At 50.2% G+C, this 16,903-nt stretch overlaps 2 protein-coding genes across 2 annotated transcripts in view; one reads left to right on the top strand and one right to left on the bottom strand.

Moving 5' to 3' along the window:
• Positions 1 to 1,581: 1,581 nt before the first annotated feature.
• BLVRB (biliverdin reductase B) lies at positions 1,582 to 11,504 on the bottom strand. The gene is made up of 5 exons (XM_016209164.2): positions 11,279 to 11,504; positions 6,171 to 6,335; positions 5,945 to 6,034; positions 4,463 to 4,591; positions 1,582 to 1,833 (listed from the first exon to the last, which is right to left on the bottom strand). The coding sequence occupies exons 1-5, from the start codon at positions 11,355 to 11,357 to the stop codon at positions 1,676 to 1,678; spliced, it is 621 nt and encodes a 206-aa protein (XP_016064650.1). The 5' UTR covers positions 11,358 to 11,504; the 3' UTR covers positions 1,582 to 1,675.
• Positions 11,505 to 13,734: 2,230 nt separating this feature from the next.
• SPTBN4 (spectrin beta, non-erythrocytic 4) overlaps positions 13,735 to 16,903 on the top strand; it is a 54,875-nt gene continuing 51,706 nt past the window's right edge. The window contains exons 1-2 of the mRNA XM_087827229.1: positions 13,735 to 13,792; positions 15,062 to 15,236. Of these exons, the coding sequence (XP_087683355.1) occupies positions 15,077 to 15,236 (160 nt within the window). The 5' untranslated portion in view covers positions 13,735 to 13,792; positions 15,062 to 15,076. The remainder of the gene's footprint in view (positions 13,793 to 15,061; positions 15,237 to 16,903) is intronic.

Below are 16,903 nucleotides of genomic sequence, written 5' to 3' on the forward strand. Positions count from 1 at the left end.
GGTGAGAATTAAAAAAAAAGGTTTCTGGACCTTTCAACTTGTTTCTCCATTCTGAAAATAGACCCTCAATTCCCAGGCTACCTCTCATCAGAAATCATCTCAAAGGTTTCCTCTTCTTGGAAGCCCTCACTGACGCTCCAGGGTGGATTGGTTCCCATGGTATCCTGTGTTTCTCCCATTGCAGCCCTGACCCCTCTACCCAGGCCTCCCCCATCCTTGCCCTGGTCTGTCACCATCTGGACCGTGGGCCTCCTGAGGACAGGTACCAAGGTTATCTCTGTCGCCAACTGTATGGTCACAGCAACACCTAGCAGAGGGCTAGAACAAGCAGGCGCCCAGTGAAAGTTTGTTAAATGCCCAATGTGGCAGAAAGAAACACTGAGGGCAGGAATGAAACAGTGCCAAGTGCCCAGAAAGTTTAAACCAGTAGTGCCCCACCTGCACAAGTTTTCACCAAGGGGAGGGGGAGGCAGTTTTCTCCAGGATACCCCAGACCAGTTCTCACTGGTTGGAATTTGACAATCAAGTCATCCTGCTGTTTACAGAAACAGTGTAAGATTGGAATGGATTTTGTGAGTGGTGGAGGTGGGATGGGGGAGGCTGTTGCATGGGAGTTGGGAAGAGGCTGGAGGTAGGAAGAGAGGAGTGGCTCTCACTCAGGCTGGGAAAGGTGTCTCTGAGGAACAGCAGCAGGGACAGTAGATATCAGAGGGACATGATCAGGAGGGGACAATTCCTCCCTTTCCCCCTCCCAAACCTGTCCTTCCTCCAGGGTCCTCATCTCAGGAAGGCCCCATTGTAATCCGGTACCCAGGTTACTGCCCTGTTTCCTCCTGGATGCCCCCTTCCTCTCCCTCATGGAAGGTCCACTCAGCTCTGCCCACTCTCCCCCTTCTCAAGGTTTCTGCCTGGTCCCCCTGGGCTCCCAGCTTCCACTCTTGCCCCCCTCCCACCCACCTTCACACAGTAGCCAAGGGAACCTTTATAAAACCCAAACCTGGCTGTGCCCCCTCCCCACCTCTCCCCCTGCTCCAGTCCTTACATAAAACCATATAATAAAGCTTAAACTTTTTACAATGATGCTGTGCAACTTAGCATCCATGGAATGGCCTCTTGGGTTGACCACTCCTCACCTCTGAGAAAAGTACTATTAACTCCAGTTCATGTGCCCTCCAGCCTCTTGGCCTTTGCTCATGTGGTTCCTTCCGCCCAGAATGCCATCATGCCTTAGGACCTTCTCCTGGCTCATTTTTACCAAACCAGGCTTCAGGGGTGAACTCCCCTCTTCAACGGAGCCTTGTTTGCTCCCCAAGTGAGGTCAAGTATCCCCTCTGGGTTCCTACAGCCCTCTGTGTTTCCTCCATTAGAGCCCTGGCCACTGTGGGTTGTCACTATCAGACTGTGAGATCTGTGAAGGCAAGGTTCACGGCTACCTTGGTCACCACTGGGTCCTCAGAGTCACCAATAAATCCCCAGTACAGGGTGCAGTGCAGAACAATAAACTGAAATGAAGGAATACCAGAAAGTCTTACACACGGCAGACAGAGGCACTGAGATACCCAAAGGCAGAGTTGAACCTGCTAGTATAAAGAGAAGCTCTTGGCTCAAGATTTATTGCTCCCTTCCTTCATTCCACATTTTCCAGGATGCCATCCTCCTGGGCAGGGACAGAGCTCTAGTCATACTGGTGGGAAGGGTAGGTGCTGCGCCCGTCATACTCATCGGTGGTGAGGCAGCGAAGCATGAAGTGGCCCAGGTCATGTTTGGAGATGACCCTTGAGGGCCCTCGTCCATCCAGGGTCACTGTGTAGGCCCCAGTCAGTGGCTGGTCTCCTGTGAAGTAAACATAGAGGGGCGAGTAAAGATGTTTTTTCTTTGTCCCCCAACATGTCATCACTACAATGATGGCCCCAGGGGGCCTACAGTGTGCCCAGCCCGAATGATATAAGAGCCAATGATGTGTGAAACCCTTCCCATATGCAGGGCACTAATCTATACCCTTTACTTCATCTGACAAATCCTTATTGATGATCTATTGTGTGTTAGGTGCTGGGCACCCAGCAAGGGACAAAACAGACAGGCATCCCTGCTCTCAGCATGCAAACATTAGCTAGGTAAAGATAACTAATAAGAAAGTACAATCAACAATATCTTAGATGGGGAGAGATAAAGCAGAGAACGGGTTAGGAACTACTTATTAACTCTATTTTATAAATGGGGACACTGAATCGTGGAGAGAGGAAGTCACTTCTCAGTGGCAAAGGCTAGATTTGCTCTGAGTCTCTCCGTCTGGATGCTTTCCTATCTCTGGACCCCTCTGGGAGGACTGAGTGACATGTCCCAGGCATGGGTCTGCATTTTATAGGCAGTGGAAGAACACATTTTTCTGACCTTGTGAACATAGGGTTGGAGCGTCCTGATGCCAGGGGTATAAGTAGGTCTTTCTTAGACAGTGGACATAGCACATAGGCATGACCTGGCTGTTACAGGGCATCCACTGGCTGCATTATAATAATTTAAAAATAATACCTGCCAGTGACCAACTTAATTTAGGGATCAAAGGCAGCATACCAGTACAGGACAACCTGGAATTGTGTACAATAAGAAACACATATCCTTACCCTCATGGCACTCCTACCAAAAATGTTTAATCTGTGCCTGAGAACATAATCAGAAATCCAGAATGTGGGGAATTTAAAAGGACACCAGGCCTGGTTTGTGCTACAAGAAATAAACAAACAAAAAACATATGAAGGACTGTTCCAGATTTAAGGTAACATGGCAACTAACTACAATGTGTGATCCTGAATTGGACCCTGATTTTGGGGGTACACGGGGGATTGGAAAATATTTTTTGACAGTCAGAAAAATTTGAATATGCCATAGATACTAAATGGTATGATAGAGCTCACATTAATTTCCTTGGTTCAATAATGGTCCTGTGGCTCGTACACAAGTATTTTTCTTCTTGGGAGATGTCTATTGAGGTTCTACGGGTGAAGTGTGACAATGTCTGCAACTTACTCTCAAATGGTTCAGTCAAAAGTGCTGTTTTATATGTGTGTGTATATAAAACATTAGAGACGTGTAGATAATTGACAGTTAGCCAGTTAGATTTAGAAAGATAGGGCAAAATGTAAACAGGGCAAAATGTGAAAAACTGAACCTAAATAAAGAATTTTAAGTATTCATAAACACTTAATTCCTTTAACTTTTCTGGAGGTTTCAAAGTTTTCACATGCACACATACAAAAAAACTTTAAAAAGTACTCTGTGCTAAATAACTTTTATGCATGACCTCTCTGGGTATTTACTTTAAACCTAAAAGATTGAAAAGTAGTATGATGAGCCCTGTTTACAGGTGAGGAAACTGAGGCTCAGAGGCCACGAGCTGGGGTTTTCTCACCCAGCTTCTCCACTAGGCAGTTTCACCATTGATTCCAAGCTTGGGACCCTGGTATCAATAGGGTCCTGATACAACCCTGTTATTGAATCTAAGCACTGAATCTTATTTGACCCTCTAAGATGTGTCACCCTCGATCCTGTCAGGGGCCCCAGAAAGCAGAGGACAGAGCAGAACGATTCCTCCAGTGGGCAGGCAAATGTGAAGGAGTCCTAGGGTCCAGCCTTAGGGTCTTGGCACTTCTGTTCCCTCATCCCAGTCCTCCCTTCCCTCAGACCTGCCCGACTCCCTCCCTCACTGCAAGAGCCATCTCCTTAGAGAGCCTATGCTTCATAAACGGCAACCGTTGCTGCTCCCTTCGCAGTGTTTGTTCCTTCATTCACGTAGCACTGGCCACCAGTAACACCCAGCATCTAGATTTATCTCCCCCCCCAGAAATGTAAGCCTCATGAAAGCAAAGATTCTATCGCCAATGCTCCCAATGGTGGCCAGGCCCACAGTTCAAATGCAAGAGACATCTGCTGAATGAGTGGCTCTCTCCCTGTGCCTGATTCTGTGTCTCTCAGTGTGGATTCCAGACCTGGGAGGGGAAAAGGGGGTGCAGATGATGTTTACTAGCTCCCTCCACAACATCACCACAAGAGGTGGTGCCCCTGTATTAGTTCATCTGGCAAATTTTACTGAGCATCTACTATACACCAGGTCCTGTTCTAGGCACTAGGAGATCTGATCCTAGGAGAGGCTGTGGGTAGGTGTTCCAGCGACAGTAGCATCAACTGCCAGCATGTTCAGGAGGAAGCCTTCCAGGTGACTCCCCTCCCAGCAACTGAGCAACCCCGGCTCTGGGTACTGAGACAGTCATAGTAAACGAGAGTGGTTTTGTTCAACAGATAACCGAAAAATATGTTAGAAAGACTAAAATCAAGCAGGAAAGAGAATAGAAAGTGTGTGGGGGGGAGGTTTGCAATTTTATATGGGCCACGCAAGACCTGGTGGATGTCCCCCGAGGACAGGAGGGGCAGGCTGGTGGCGCTGCTGCTGGGTCCTAGCCCCACTCACCTATGTGGGGCGGCATCACAGCCACGTACTTCAGACCTGAATCCTGTAGCACCTTGTGCATCCGGATGTGGTCATTGGTCACATCCTGTAGTCGTGGGGGCACCTTGGCAGGGTCCCATAGCAGGAAGGCTGGGGGGACACAGGGCAGGGTCAGACAAGGCATGACGACAGCCTGGCCAGGCCCTCAGTCGCCTGTTTTTTGCAGGGACAAAACCCCTCCGGGGCTCACCACCACCTTCCAGTTGGTCCAGGCTCAAACCGTCTCTTTCACAGCCCACATAAGAGCTGACCTATTCCCACCCCACATGCTTCTGTCCACTCTCACCTCCTGCCTGGACCATGGCAGCAGCCTTCTCCCTGGTCTCTCTGCCTCTGTCCCCACAATCTGTTCCCCAAATGCAGCCAGAAAGGTTGGGGCTCACCCATGGCTCCATCTCACTCAGGGTCAAAGCGAAGTCCCCATCAGAGCTCACACCTTATTGGCCCCATCAGCCCTCTGACCTCACCACCCAACACTCTCCCTTCCACTAGCTCTGCTGAAGCCCCTCTGGCCGCATAGCCTTCACATCTGGGCTGATCCCTCTGCCCGGAGTCCTGTTGTCTCACCACGCAGCCCTCTCTCATGTCACTTGCCTTTCTGGGAGGCAGCTGGTGTGAGGAAACAGGTGAGGAGTGTGGACCATGGAGACAGCCAGCCAGGTTTCACACGCCAGCTCTGTAGCCACAAGCTGTGTGAACTCGGGTAAGCCAAGGGGCCTCCACTGCCTCCACTCCCTTAGCTATATAAGGATGACAACAGCTACTATTTACTGAGCACCTACTACGTGCCACTACGAGTATAAGTACTCGAAAGAGTTTTGTGAAGATAAAGTGGCGTCCATCTCTAAGGCACTCAGATGGTGCCTAGCACACAGTAAGTGCTGAATAAATGCTACCTGTTAGCATTGACTGCTCCTGTTATGTACCCTGCAGCCTTCATTTTGGATTATTTGGGGCAACTGTTTGTTTAATGTCCATCTTCCCAGAAATGGGGAGCTCTGTGAGGGTGGAGACTTGGTCTGTGTATCCACAGCTCTGTCACATCCCCTGGAAAGCTCTAACCTTGTCTCAGGCTGCATTAGGTACCTCCTCTGGGCTCCCAGTCCTCTAGGCTTCCCCCTATTCCTCGCCCTGACCTCTCTGCCTAGGCCACCTCCCTCCAATCCCAGCCCTGACAACTGTGGCCTGTCACTGTTTCATGACCCCTGTTTACCACTTCCCTGTCATCTGTGAGATCTGTAAGTGTAGGGCCCGGGGCTGTTTTGGTCCCCATTACCACCATGTCCTTGGCATCTCCCAGCAAGGTTCAGGCACACAACTGGTGCTCAATAAATCCACAGTAACTTGGGATGGCTCCAAAGCCACCTTGTAAAGACCCTTGGGCTGCCTGTCCAGTTACCAACCCCTACCCTTCAGCCCCACCCCTATGACCCCACCACCCACCCGAGGTGCAGGCCACGACCTTGTCCACGCCATGGGCCTTCATGGCCGCCACAATGTTCTGGGCACCCTCGGACATCACTGTGGTAGGACCTTAGAGGGGACAGAGAGTGGCAGTCACTGGTAGGCGGCGGCGGTGGTGGGGGTGGCAGGGGTGGGGCCGGGGGTGGGGGTGGTGCTGGGGGCCGAGGTGCAGGTGAGGGCCGTGGGCAGAGGGGGGGCCAAGTACTGAGGTCATTGCCGGTGCCCAATAGCACGATGACAGCGTCCTGCCCAGCCACGGTCTTGTCCACGTCGGCTGCCTGCCGGACATCGCCCACTACCACATGGGCCGGCTGGGGCCCCCCCGAGGGCAACCTGGAAGAGTCTCGCACCAGCACCGTCACCTCATAACCTGTGGGCAAAGAAGGGCAGAGAGGCAGGTCAGTAGGCTTGCGGGATGGCACTCCTGGGCTCCTGGAGGGTGCCACGAACCTTCCAATACATCCCTCTGGTCCCCTGTTCTGAGGCAGTGATTGCCAAGCATTTTTGCTGGCATACCCACAGTTGATATGGAGTTAGTTGGTAAAATTGGGCCATTCCCTCATGCCGGTTCATAAATAACCTGCACCGATGCCTCCGAGGGCCGCCCTCTGACTCAGACTTTTCCACCCTTTGGCAACTAAAGCATTAATGCCTAGCATCACACTGGTCTATGATGCCCACCCATTGCTGGGGGTCTATGATCCCCAGCCTTTGTTGCCCAAAGGTTGCCCAGTGCTGAGATTGGTCCCCCAGGCCTTATTTCTGAAGGCCCCAGCCCTACCTTAGTGATAATTAAAGATTTTGAACATTGCCTTGATGTGTTCCCTCCCAAAAGAATTTTTGATAACTCATGTCCCCCCTCCCCCACATACAGAGCCATTTTAAAGTTCACAACCAATGTAATTTTCCTTTGTTTTAAACTATGGCACAGGATGTTAGTGTTTGGGTGTATTGCAAATAGTGATAAAATGATTAATTGTGGGCTCTATTATGGGCTGATATGTTCCCCCCAAATTCATATGCTGAAGCCCTAACCCCCAAAGTGATGGCATTTGGAGGTAATTAGGTTTAGATAAGGTCATGAAAGTAGGGCCATCAATTGAATAAAATGTGGTAGATCCACCAGCCCTGGTTGGTGTGGCAATGTCATCCTATGCACCGAGAGGTCGCTGGTTCGATTCCTGGCCCTGGTTGGGGCCCATGCCCAGGTTTTAGGCTCAATCCCCAGAAGGGACATGCAGGAGGCAGCCGATTGATGTTTCTCTCTCTCTCCCTCTCCCTTCCTCTCTCTCTAAAATCAATAAAAACATATATTTTTTAAAATGTGGTAGATCCATACAATGTATTCGATAAAAAGAAATGACATACTGATACATGCTACAACATGGATGAACCTTGAAAAAGAATGTTTTGCTAAGTGAAAGAAGCCAGTCACAAAGAACCACATACTGTGTGATTCCATTTATATGAAATGTCCAGAACAGGCAAATCTATGGAGACACAAACTAGGTTAGTGGCTGCGGGCAGAGGGGTTGGGTGGGAAATGGGGGTGACTTCTAGGGATTTCTTTGGGGTAAAGAAAATGCTCTAAATTGATTGTGATGCTGTCTGCACAACTCTGTGACTATGCTCAAAGCCACTGAATTATATACTTTAAAAGGGGGATTGTACAGTGTGTGAATTGTATCTTAATAAAGACGTCATAAAAATACAAAACTAAAACAAAAACAAATGAAAAGCTTAGGGGAGTGCCTGGCACAGGAATGCGCACTATATGGGTGTTGGCTGTTACTATCCTTTTAATCACCTCACAGTGTTATTTCCTGGCCCGGTCTAGTCCTCCCCTGGCTCCTGACCCTCATCTCATCCTCTCCGATCCATGTTCTACACGGCAGCCAGAGCCTTCCACAGAAGGCTGCTCAGATCCTCCCATGATACCTGAGCCCTGAGATAAAGTCATCATGACAGCCTTCAAGGCCCCTCAGGATCTGGCCTGTCTTCTGCTCCACCCTGTGCTGGGACCACTGTCCTCTTCACCCACTGCACGTCTTTCAGTTCCTCAAACACATCATGCTGCCTCCTGGCCTTTGCACGTGATGTCCCCTCTGCCTGGAACACCCTTTACCCTCTTTCCTCAGGCCCACCAGCCACTGGTGCTTCCTCTGTCTCGGCCCTACTTCTGCTGATCAGGAATAAACCAAGGGCCCTATGGGTCCAGGGACTGTGTCATATTTGCCACCATCTCCCCGGCTTTTTATAAACACAAAAGCACAGGTTTTACTGCCCCAAAGACCTGGGTTCAAACTAGTTTTGCCACTTACTGGCTGAGGAACCTCAGGAAACCCTTTTAGTCTTCTCTAGAAAGTGAAGATCATCACCCTGGCCAGTTTGGTTCAGTGGTTGGAGCATTGGCCTGAGGACCCAAGGGTTGCCGGTTGGATTCCTGGTCAAGGGCATGTACCTTGGTTTTGGGTTCGATCCCCAGCCCCAGTTGGGGCTTAGGGTTCCTGCGGGAAGCAACCAATTGATGTGCCTCTCTCATGTCAATGTTTCCCTTTCCCTCCCTTCCACTTTCTCTAAAAATCAATGGAAAAAATATCCTCAGTGAGGATTAAATAAATAAATAAGTAAAGCTGTACTTAAAAAAAAAGAAGAAAGTGAAGATCATCAATTTGTAAGGTACATAAATGTCTAATCATTATGTTGTACACCTGAAGCTAATACAATATTATATGTCAACTGTAACTGAAAAATAATTTTCTTTTAAAGAAAAGAAAGTGAAGATCACAATCCCCAGTGTCCCCATCCTGTGTGACCACCTTGCATAAGAGAAGGACACAAAACCTGCGCTGCTCTCACACCCATCTGGGAGCAGCAAGGCTTTCAGTGTGCCAGTGTGGGCACTGCTTAACCGCCACTGGATTGGTTAACACAGATCCTGGTAAACTGTGGGTATTTTTTGGGAAAAACATGTTCTCACAGACAGTGAGAACTTTGACACAAGATCTTAGCAGGAGGGTGCCCATCGATGCTACATTATCAGTGATTAGTGACTTTTGAGAAGTGCCGTGCTCTTTCCACAGATAAATGTGGGTTTTCCTCCTGCAAATTTTAACACAACCAACATTTAAGTTTAAATTTAGATATGTTAAATTTAAATTTAAATCTAAATTTAGATATGTTAGTGGCTACCATACCAAACAGTATGGATTTAGAAATCATAGATTTTACCCTTTCTAAAGAATAAGAGCATTTGTAAGTTATTTCCCAACTTTTTTTTTTTTTTTACAAATCTCTTACTTTAGTTTTCTGTTAACTTTTTATTTTTAAATAAATTCAGACCTATAGAAAAGCTGCAAGACCTAGATTTTCATATTGCTTTTGTTTTACTCTTCTCTATGTCTGTGTGCATATATATGTATATATACTTATAACATGCATAATTATGTATGTGTGTATATAAATATATTTATACATGTACATATATAATTATATATATAGCACATATATAGTGTTTTCCTAGCTAGTTGAGAGTAAGATTCAGAGATCATGCCCCTTTTAAGCTTTTTTATCTTAATGCTCAATATAAAATATATTTCACAGCCTAATCCTGCATATACAAACCTATAAAACCAATATTTAACATGTGATACATTCAGATACTGTTATGACCAATTGCATATATGTCAGAACTCACTATGACCCACAGTTTGAAAAGCACCAGGCTGCAACAACCTTACAAGGCAGGTATTATTATAATGCCTTTTGAGGATGGGGAAACAATTTTAGGTAACTGGGCCAGGATCACACAGCTATGATCTAGGTTCACTCAGTCAAGGAGTAGAGCACCATGTGCTGGATATAGTTCTAGGCACTTTCCAAATATTATCTCATTTAATCGTCGCAAGACTCCAGGGCAAGTGAAACTAGTTTCATCTCCACTTAACAGATATCTAGGTACAAAGACGACAAGGCGTTTGGCCACACAGGTGGTTAAGTGGCAGAGCTGGGGTTTGAATGTGGGCAGGCTAGCGCCAGAGTCAACGCCTGTCAAGAACTCAGCCCCACAGAATTACTGAGGTAAATAAAAGCCCAGCTCATTTAACAGCAAGGCTGAGCTGTGCAGGGGCTTGTCAGAGCCACAGTGAGAAGGCAAGGAAGGCCTCCCCAGGCCCCAGCTCTCAATTCCCCAGGGTGCAGTCCCAATTGTGACCAGCAGGGTGGATGAGCAGAATTCTGCAGAATTCAGGATTCAGGAAAAGGTAGTAACATGGGAACCCAGATCCAAAGAGTGACTCAGCACTTCTTAACTTCTCCTTCTTACTTCCTCCCCCACAAATGTTTATCAGCAAATTTGTTTCTCCCTTCCACAAGTCAAGATCCAAACTCAGTCTTCCTGGGGAAGGGGAGAGCAGTGGGCCTAGAGGGGATCCTTCAGGCAGAGTCCCTCCAACGGATGGCTGGGCTAGGAGACAGCAGAGAGTGGAATCCTGGTGGCCTCCACCCTTTTGGGACACTCAGATAGTCAATATCTTCAGAGTCACCAAGAGCAGCAAGGGTGGGGCCCTGTATCTGGGAGTCCCAGGCCCTCGCTGGGTGTTGGTGAAGACTGGATAGTGGGAGCAGAAGGCTGCCCAGCTATGCCTTTTCTTGCCCCCTTACCTGGAGCAACTCTGAATAGTCACCCTCACTGACTTTAAGGGGTTCCCAAGTCTTCACCCATGTCTCTGTGATCCTCTCTCTATTAGATGGTCTCAGCAACCCACCCCCCTAGACTTTTCAACCTCCAGCCTTGGTGTCCAGGCCAAGAGGGGGGGGGGCTTTAAGCAGTTAACACGGGCTGGGTTCAAATCCCAGCATTGTCACTTTCCAGCTGTGTGTCACTCTCCCGGCCTCAGTTTTCTCATCTGTGAAGTGAGGTGATACTAGATTCCACCCCACATTTAGTGCTGTGAGGATTTAACACGTGTGAAGAGAAGGAGGTGCTGGAAGGCAAGCGTTGCCGGACTGAATAACCCTTCTTTGGGTGTGGGAACCACCACCACCAGCACCACCACGGCAATAACAACACATGTCATAAGCGCCTGTATTTAAACTTGTCATTGGAGTCCCCCGGCCTCCCAGAGCCAATTCCTATTCCTTGAACTCACATAAAATTGGATCTCATAGCGTTGCCCACTTCTGCCCCCGTGCCCTCTGGGTCCTCACACACCAAGGCACTGACGGCCCCAACCTCGGCCCGACCCCAAGATGCCCCTTCCTAGCGCTCTGCCTGTGCACCCCGTGACATCTCCCGCGCGCCCCAGCTCATGCCTGCTTGCACCGCCTGAGCCAGCGTGGTGAGCCCGGTCCTGCCGGTGGCGCCGAAGATGGCAATCTTCTTGACGGCCATGCTGCGAGGTCGTGGGTGAGAGGCCACGGAGTCTCAGGACGCGCGGGAACCGACTGGCTGCTGGGCCGCCCTCCGCGTCCTTCTCTAGCGGGAGGGACCGGCGGCACCGCTCGGAGGACCACGCCTCAGCCCGCCCCCGGGCTCCGGGTCAGGCCGAGGGGCGGGGCCCACCAGGCCACCCCGAAGCCCGGGAGGGCGGAGTGGGCGGGGCAGGCGTCGGCTCGCCTCCCGGCCGCCCCTCAGCCTGGGAGGCGTGGCCGTAACCGACGGGCTCGAAAACGTGGATCCAGTGTCCAGCCTCCGCGCTCGCGTCCCCAGGGCGGGGCGGGGCGAGGGCGAGCCACGCCCACGGCTCTTCCCGCTCACGCCCCCTTTCCCAGGGCCCGGAGGTGGGTCCTGGGACCCACACTATGTGGGTCCGGGTCTTCACTACGGGAGAAAGGGAGGGAGGACAGTGTGGGTGTGCGAGTTTGACACTGTGTAACTGCGTGTCTGTGTGTCCGTGTGACTATGTGACTGAGTAACTGCAAAGGAGAGCACGACTGCGCTGACACCATTGGCCATCTGTGCAACAACGCTCTACAGTGGGAGACTGTGTGTGACACCACGTGTGGGAAGCATTGATGCTGTTCTCGTGTGACCTTGTGGTGACACTCTGGGTGACACTGTCCGTCTGTGATGCTATATGCATCCATGACTCTGGGGCACATGGTGTGAGTGTGAGACATGTGTGAGATACATGATAAGAGTGTGTGGCTCTGTTAGATTGTGACAGTGTGACACTGCATGTGTCATGTAAGGATGTGTGACACGGTGACCCCATTTGAGTGTGTGGCTGTGGCTGTTACCGTTGTGATGCTGTTTGTGATCTCCTGTGACGGGATGTGTGAGTGTGTGATAATGCAGGATGTGTGGCCCCCCGTGGGAGTGTGGCTGGTGTGACAAGTTTGAGTGTGTAAAATGTGTGTCATACTGTGTGATTGTGAAGCTGTGTGTGATGTGTGAGTATGTAGCACTCTGCGACACCCGTAGGAGTGTAGGGCAGTGTGTGATGTGTGTTTGGGTGGTGGTGGTAGCACTACTTCGGCGACAGTGTGTGACACTGTCTGGCGCTGTGTCAGTGGGGGACCCCGTGTGGGCCTGTGGGTTTGCACGTTTGACCTGTGCGACCCCATATGAGGGGGGCGACCGCCTGAGTGTGTGAATGTGGATAATGTTTGTGGTACTGTATGTGACCCTGTGTGTGTGACAGTGTGGGAGTGTGTCACTGTGTGTGACGCTACCTCTGGCCCCCACGGGTGTACCTGTGCCTCACACGCCGCGGCCGCGCGTGTGACCCCGCGTGGGCCCACGCAGCGGGCGGCCGGGGCGGCGGGGGACGCAGGCGGGAGGGGGTCCCGGGGGCGCGCGAGCGCAGCGGCCGCGCGAGCGGGGGAGGCGCGGCGGCAGCGGCGGCCGCGGCGGCGCATGCGGATCTGGCCGAGAAGCGGGGCGGGCGAGGCCGAGCGGAGCCGGGCCGCTCGGGGCCGGGGCCGCGGACGCCGACCGGGAGGGCGGTCGGGCGCCGCCAGCAGCGGGGACAGCGGCACCCGCGGCCGCGGGCCCAGGTGAGCAACGTGGGGGCGGACAGCCCCTCCCTGCGTCTCCCCACCTGCCCGAGCATCCCTCCCCCGCGCGCCGTGGCGGTGGCCTGAGCCCCCAGGGTCTCCCTGGCTGCGGGGAGGCGAAGGGTGGAGGGCAGAATGAGCCCCCCCCCCCAGCCCAGTCCAGCCTCCGCGCCATGCGTGGGTCTTCCACCCAGGCCTTGTCCTTCCCAGGCCCCCCTCCTTGCGAACGGTGACGAGACTGCAGGGAGAGAGAGGCGCGGCCTCTAAAAGGTTAAAGCATCTGCTCCCACCTTCAGCCTTGCAACCCGCCAGCCTTTGCTCGGGCCATAGCCACCCCTTCCCACCCTTCACCCTCCACCGCCTTCTTTCTTTCTCCATTCAATCCTGTAATGGCCAGGGCTGCCCAGGGCTGTTTCCAGGCGGCCTGACTGAGAGCTCTCCAAGTGCTAAGGGGCTCCCCATCTCCAAGTGTCCTCTATTGAGGAAACAATTATGTTCACTACTTAACAGGGAGGGGAAACTGAGGCCCAGAGAGGCCAAACTATAGATATTGGGTTAAAGATACAGCAAGAATAAAGCAGGACTTGAACTCATTCCTGTCTGACTCCAGCACAGGCTCTTTGATTTGCTATGTGACCAGAGGATGGAAATACTAGCAAGGACCATGTTTTGAGGGCTCATAGGTACCAGCTACCATGTTCCCTGAATTATTAACTCGTTTCATCTTCAAACACCCCTGGGAAATGGGTACTATTATAATTACCATTTTACAGATGAACAAATTGACGCCCAGAGAGGGGAAGCGATTTGGCCAAGGTCACACAGGTGGTAAGTAGCCATGTGCCCACTTATAGCTTTCTATGGAAGATGGGAAGAATAGCAATGGATTTTGGACTGGCCACCTAAAGAGACAATCTCCACTACACTAAGGCCTAGACCCTGCCTTCCTAGAATCTGGTGGGTTGGCAACTGTCTGAACCTTTTGAGAAGGGAGACATTGATTTCCTCCCAGGTCCCTCCTTTCTTAGTCTTAGAATCAAGCCTGGGGTCCCAGAGGGTAGAGGAGATGTATCTGATGTCTCCCACCCCCCTTAATTTCATATTTACAATCTGGCAGTGTTCTAGAGCATAGCTCTGGAGTCGGACAGTATGTCCGTTAGCTGTTACCACAATAATACTGCATAAGAAACCACCCCCAAACTTAGTGTCTTAAAACACTTAAACATTTATGCAGCCATGGAGTCTGAGGTCAGTGACAGGCTGGGCTCATCTGGCTTATTCACATGTCTGTTAGGGTGGGGAGGGGGATGTTGACTGTTGGCTGCTCTTGTTGGTCTTGGCTGGAACACCCCAGGCTTTGGCTCTGGACTGGCCTTGCAGTGTTTTTCTCATGGCCACAGTCAAGCACAAGCAAAAACATGCAAGGTTTCTTGACTCCTAGGCTCAGAACTCACCAGCACTTCCACCTAATTCTGTTCATCAAAGCCATGTGGCCAAACCCAGAGTAAATGGGTGGGGCATGTCCCCTCACCTCACTCTTCCAGCCCTCCCATTGCCACAGTCGAAGAACACTGAAGAGTTATAAGACAAAGGGTGTGGCTATAAGGAAGAATTGGAACCATTCATGCAATCGTTTGATCTCAGTGCCTGTGTTTGAATCCTGACTACTCACTAGCTGTGAACTTGGCCAAGTGAATTAATCCCTCTGTGCCTCAGTTTCCTCCTCTGTATAATAGGCCTAACAATAGCCTTTCTTTAGGGAATTTGTGGGAATTAAATAAGATAATGCACATAAAGTACTGAGTACAGTGCAAGTGCTCAATAAATGTTAATTATTATTATCACAGCAATATAAAGTTCTATTGATAACAATGTTATCGTTCTATCAACACTAACAATGTGCCAGCTAAGGCAGGTGCTTTACCGTAGCCCTATGGGTGGTCAGGGTGAACATTATTGTCATTACTATTATGTCCACTTTAAAGACAGGGAAACTGAGGATGAGAGAGGGGCATGACTCAGCCAGTCACTGTTAGAGGTGGGATGTCTGAGCTCAGGCCCTGTTTCCTGCCCTAATCTGCCTCTGCCCATCCCCAGGCCTCACCTTCCCTAATGGCGCAGATACCAGGGGAAGTGGACAACATGGACGGGCTGCCAGCCTCTAACAACAACAACCCTACTGCCCGTTGGGAGAGCCCAGATCGGGGCTGGGAGCGGGAGCAGCCGGCAGCCTCCTCGCTCTTCGAGTGCTCCCGGATCAAGGCCTTGGCAGGTACCTGGGAGAGGGCTGGGGTGGGAGAGGAGAGGGAGGGCATGGAGGGGGCTGCTGGGGTGTCGTCTGTGGACCTCAATACCTCATGGCCTAGAGGATGGGAAGACAGTTACAGACACTTAGAACTTGAATCTTTAGACCAGCTCTGTCCAATAGAACTTTCCATGACGATGGAAAATGTTCTCTGTGATGTCCAATATATAGAGCACTAATACTTGTGGTTATGAGCACTTAAAATGTGGCCAGTGCTACCTGATGGGCTGAATTTGTAATTTTACTTCGCTTTAATTGGTTTAGATTTAAATAGCCACCTGTGGCTTGTGGCTGCTATGTGGAGCAGAACAGCCCTAAACCTTAGAGATGTGCACAGTTCCAGAGAAGTGAGATTTTGTAAGTGTGCTTTCTTAGAATCCCGAAATGCTGAAACACCCAATTTTAGGAGCTTAGAATGTCAGATTCAGAGATTCTTTGAACCTGAGATGTTTCAAAATGGAGACTCTTGTAAACAGAATTTTATAATCATAGGCCTTAGAAAATTTAACTATTGGCTCCTAGGATCTCAGACTCTTAGAAGTCTAAACTCTAATACACATAGATCCTTATAGTCCCAACCCTTTAGCATTTTTAAAAAATATATCTTTATTGATTTCAGAGAGAGGAAGGGAGCGGGAGAGAGAGATAGAAACATCAATGATGAGAGAGTCATTGATCGGCTGCCTCTTGCATGCCCCTGACTGGGGATCAAGCCCACAACCTGGGCATGTGCCCTGACTGGGAACTGAACCACGATCTCCTGGATCCTAGTTCGATGCTCAACTGCTGGGCCACGCCTGGCCAGGCCCTTTTGCATTTTTTATTAGAAACCTGGATCCTGAGAACTTTGAGAGCGAATGAGAAAAACTTCCTGCTTTTAGCAATGAAGCGCTCAGGGACAACTGGGATGGTTGGTCACCTACTTGGATGTTTTATTTTATTTTTTAAATATGTTTTCATTGATTTTAAAGGGAGAGGAATAGAGAGATAGAAACATTCGCCGGCTGCCTCCCGCACACCTCCTACTGGGGATGGAGCCCATAACCCAGGCATGTGCCCTTATCGGGAATCGAACTGGGGAATTCTTGGTTCATGGGTTGACGTTCAACCACACTGAGCCACACTGAGAGCATTAATACTTTAATACTCTTTATTAAAGTATTACATGCACACAGAAAGGTAGATCAATCAGGAATGTCCAGCATTTCCACAAACGAGCACCGTCTTATAACCAGCCCGCAGATAAGAAAACACAGTGTGACAGCCCAGACAAGCCCGCCTCCGGCCACCTCTCTATCACTGCATCCCAAAAGTAAGCACTGTCCTCACTTCTATCAGCGCACATTCCTTTAGCTAGTGTTTGAACTCCATATAAATGGAACCATGCAGCATGCACCGTTTGGTGTCTGGCTACAGCCACTCAGCACTCTGCTTGTGAGAGTCATCCACGTCTGCCTATCCTTGCAGGGGCTCTTTCATCGCTGTATAGTATTCCACAGTGCACCTAGGCCGTAGCTTACCCAATGCTGTGGATGAGCATTGTGGCTGCTTCTAGGTTAGGGCTGCCACTAACTAGACTATTGCAAATTAGTAATTGCTAGTTTTACAAATGATTACAAATGAAACTATTACAG

Source organism: Miniopterus natalensis, chromosome 18 (assembly GCF_054644295.1).
Source record: "Miniopterus natalensis isolate mMinNat1 chromosome 18, mMinNat1.hap1, whole genome shotgun sequence".
Classification (NCBI taxonomy): domain Eukaryota; kingdom Metazoa; phylum Chordata; class Mammalia; order Chiroptera; family Miniopteridae; genus Miniopterus; species Miniopterus natalensis.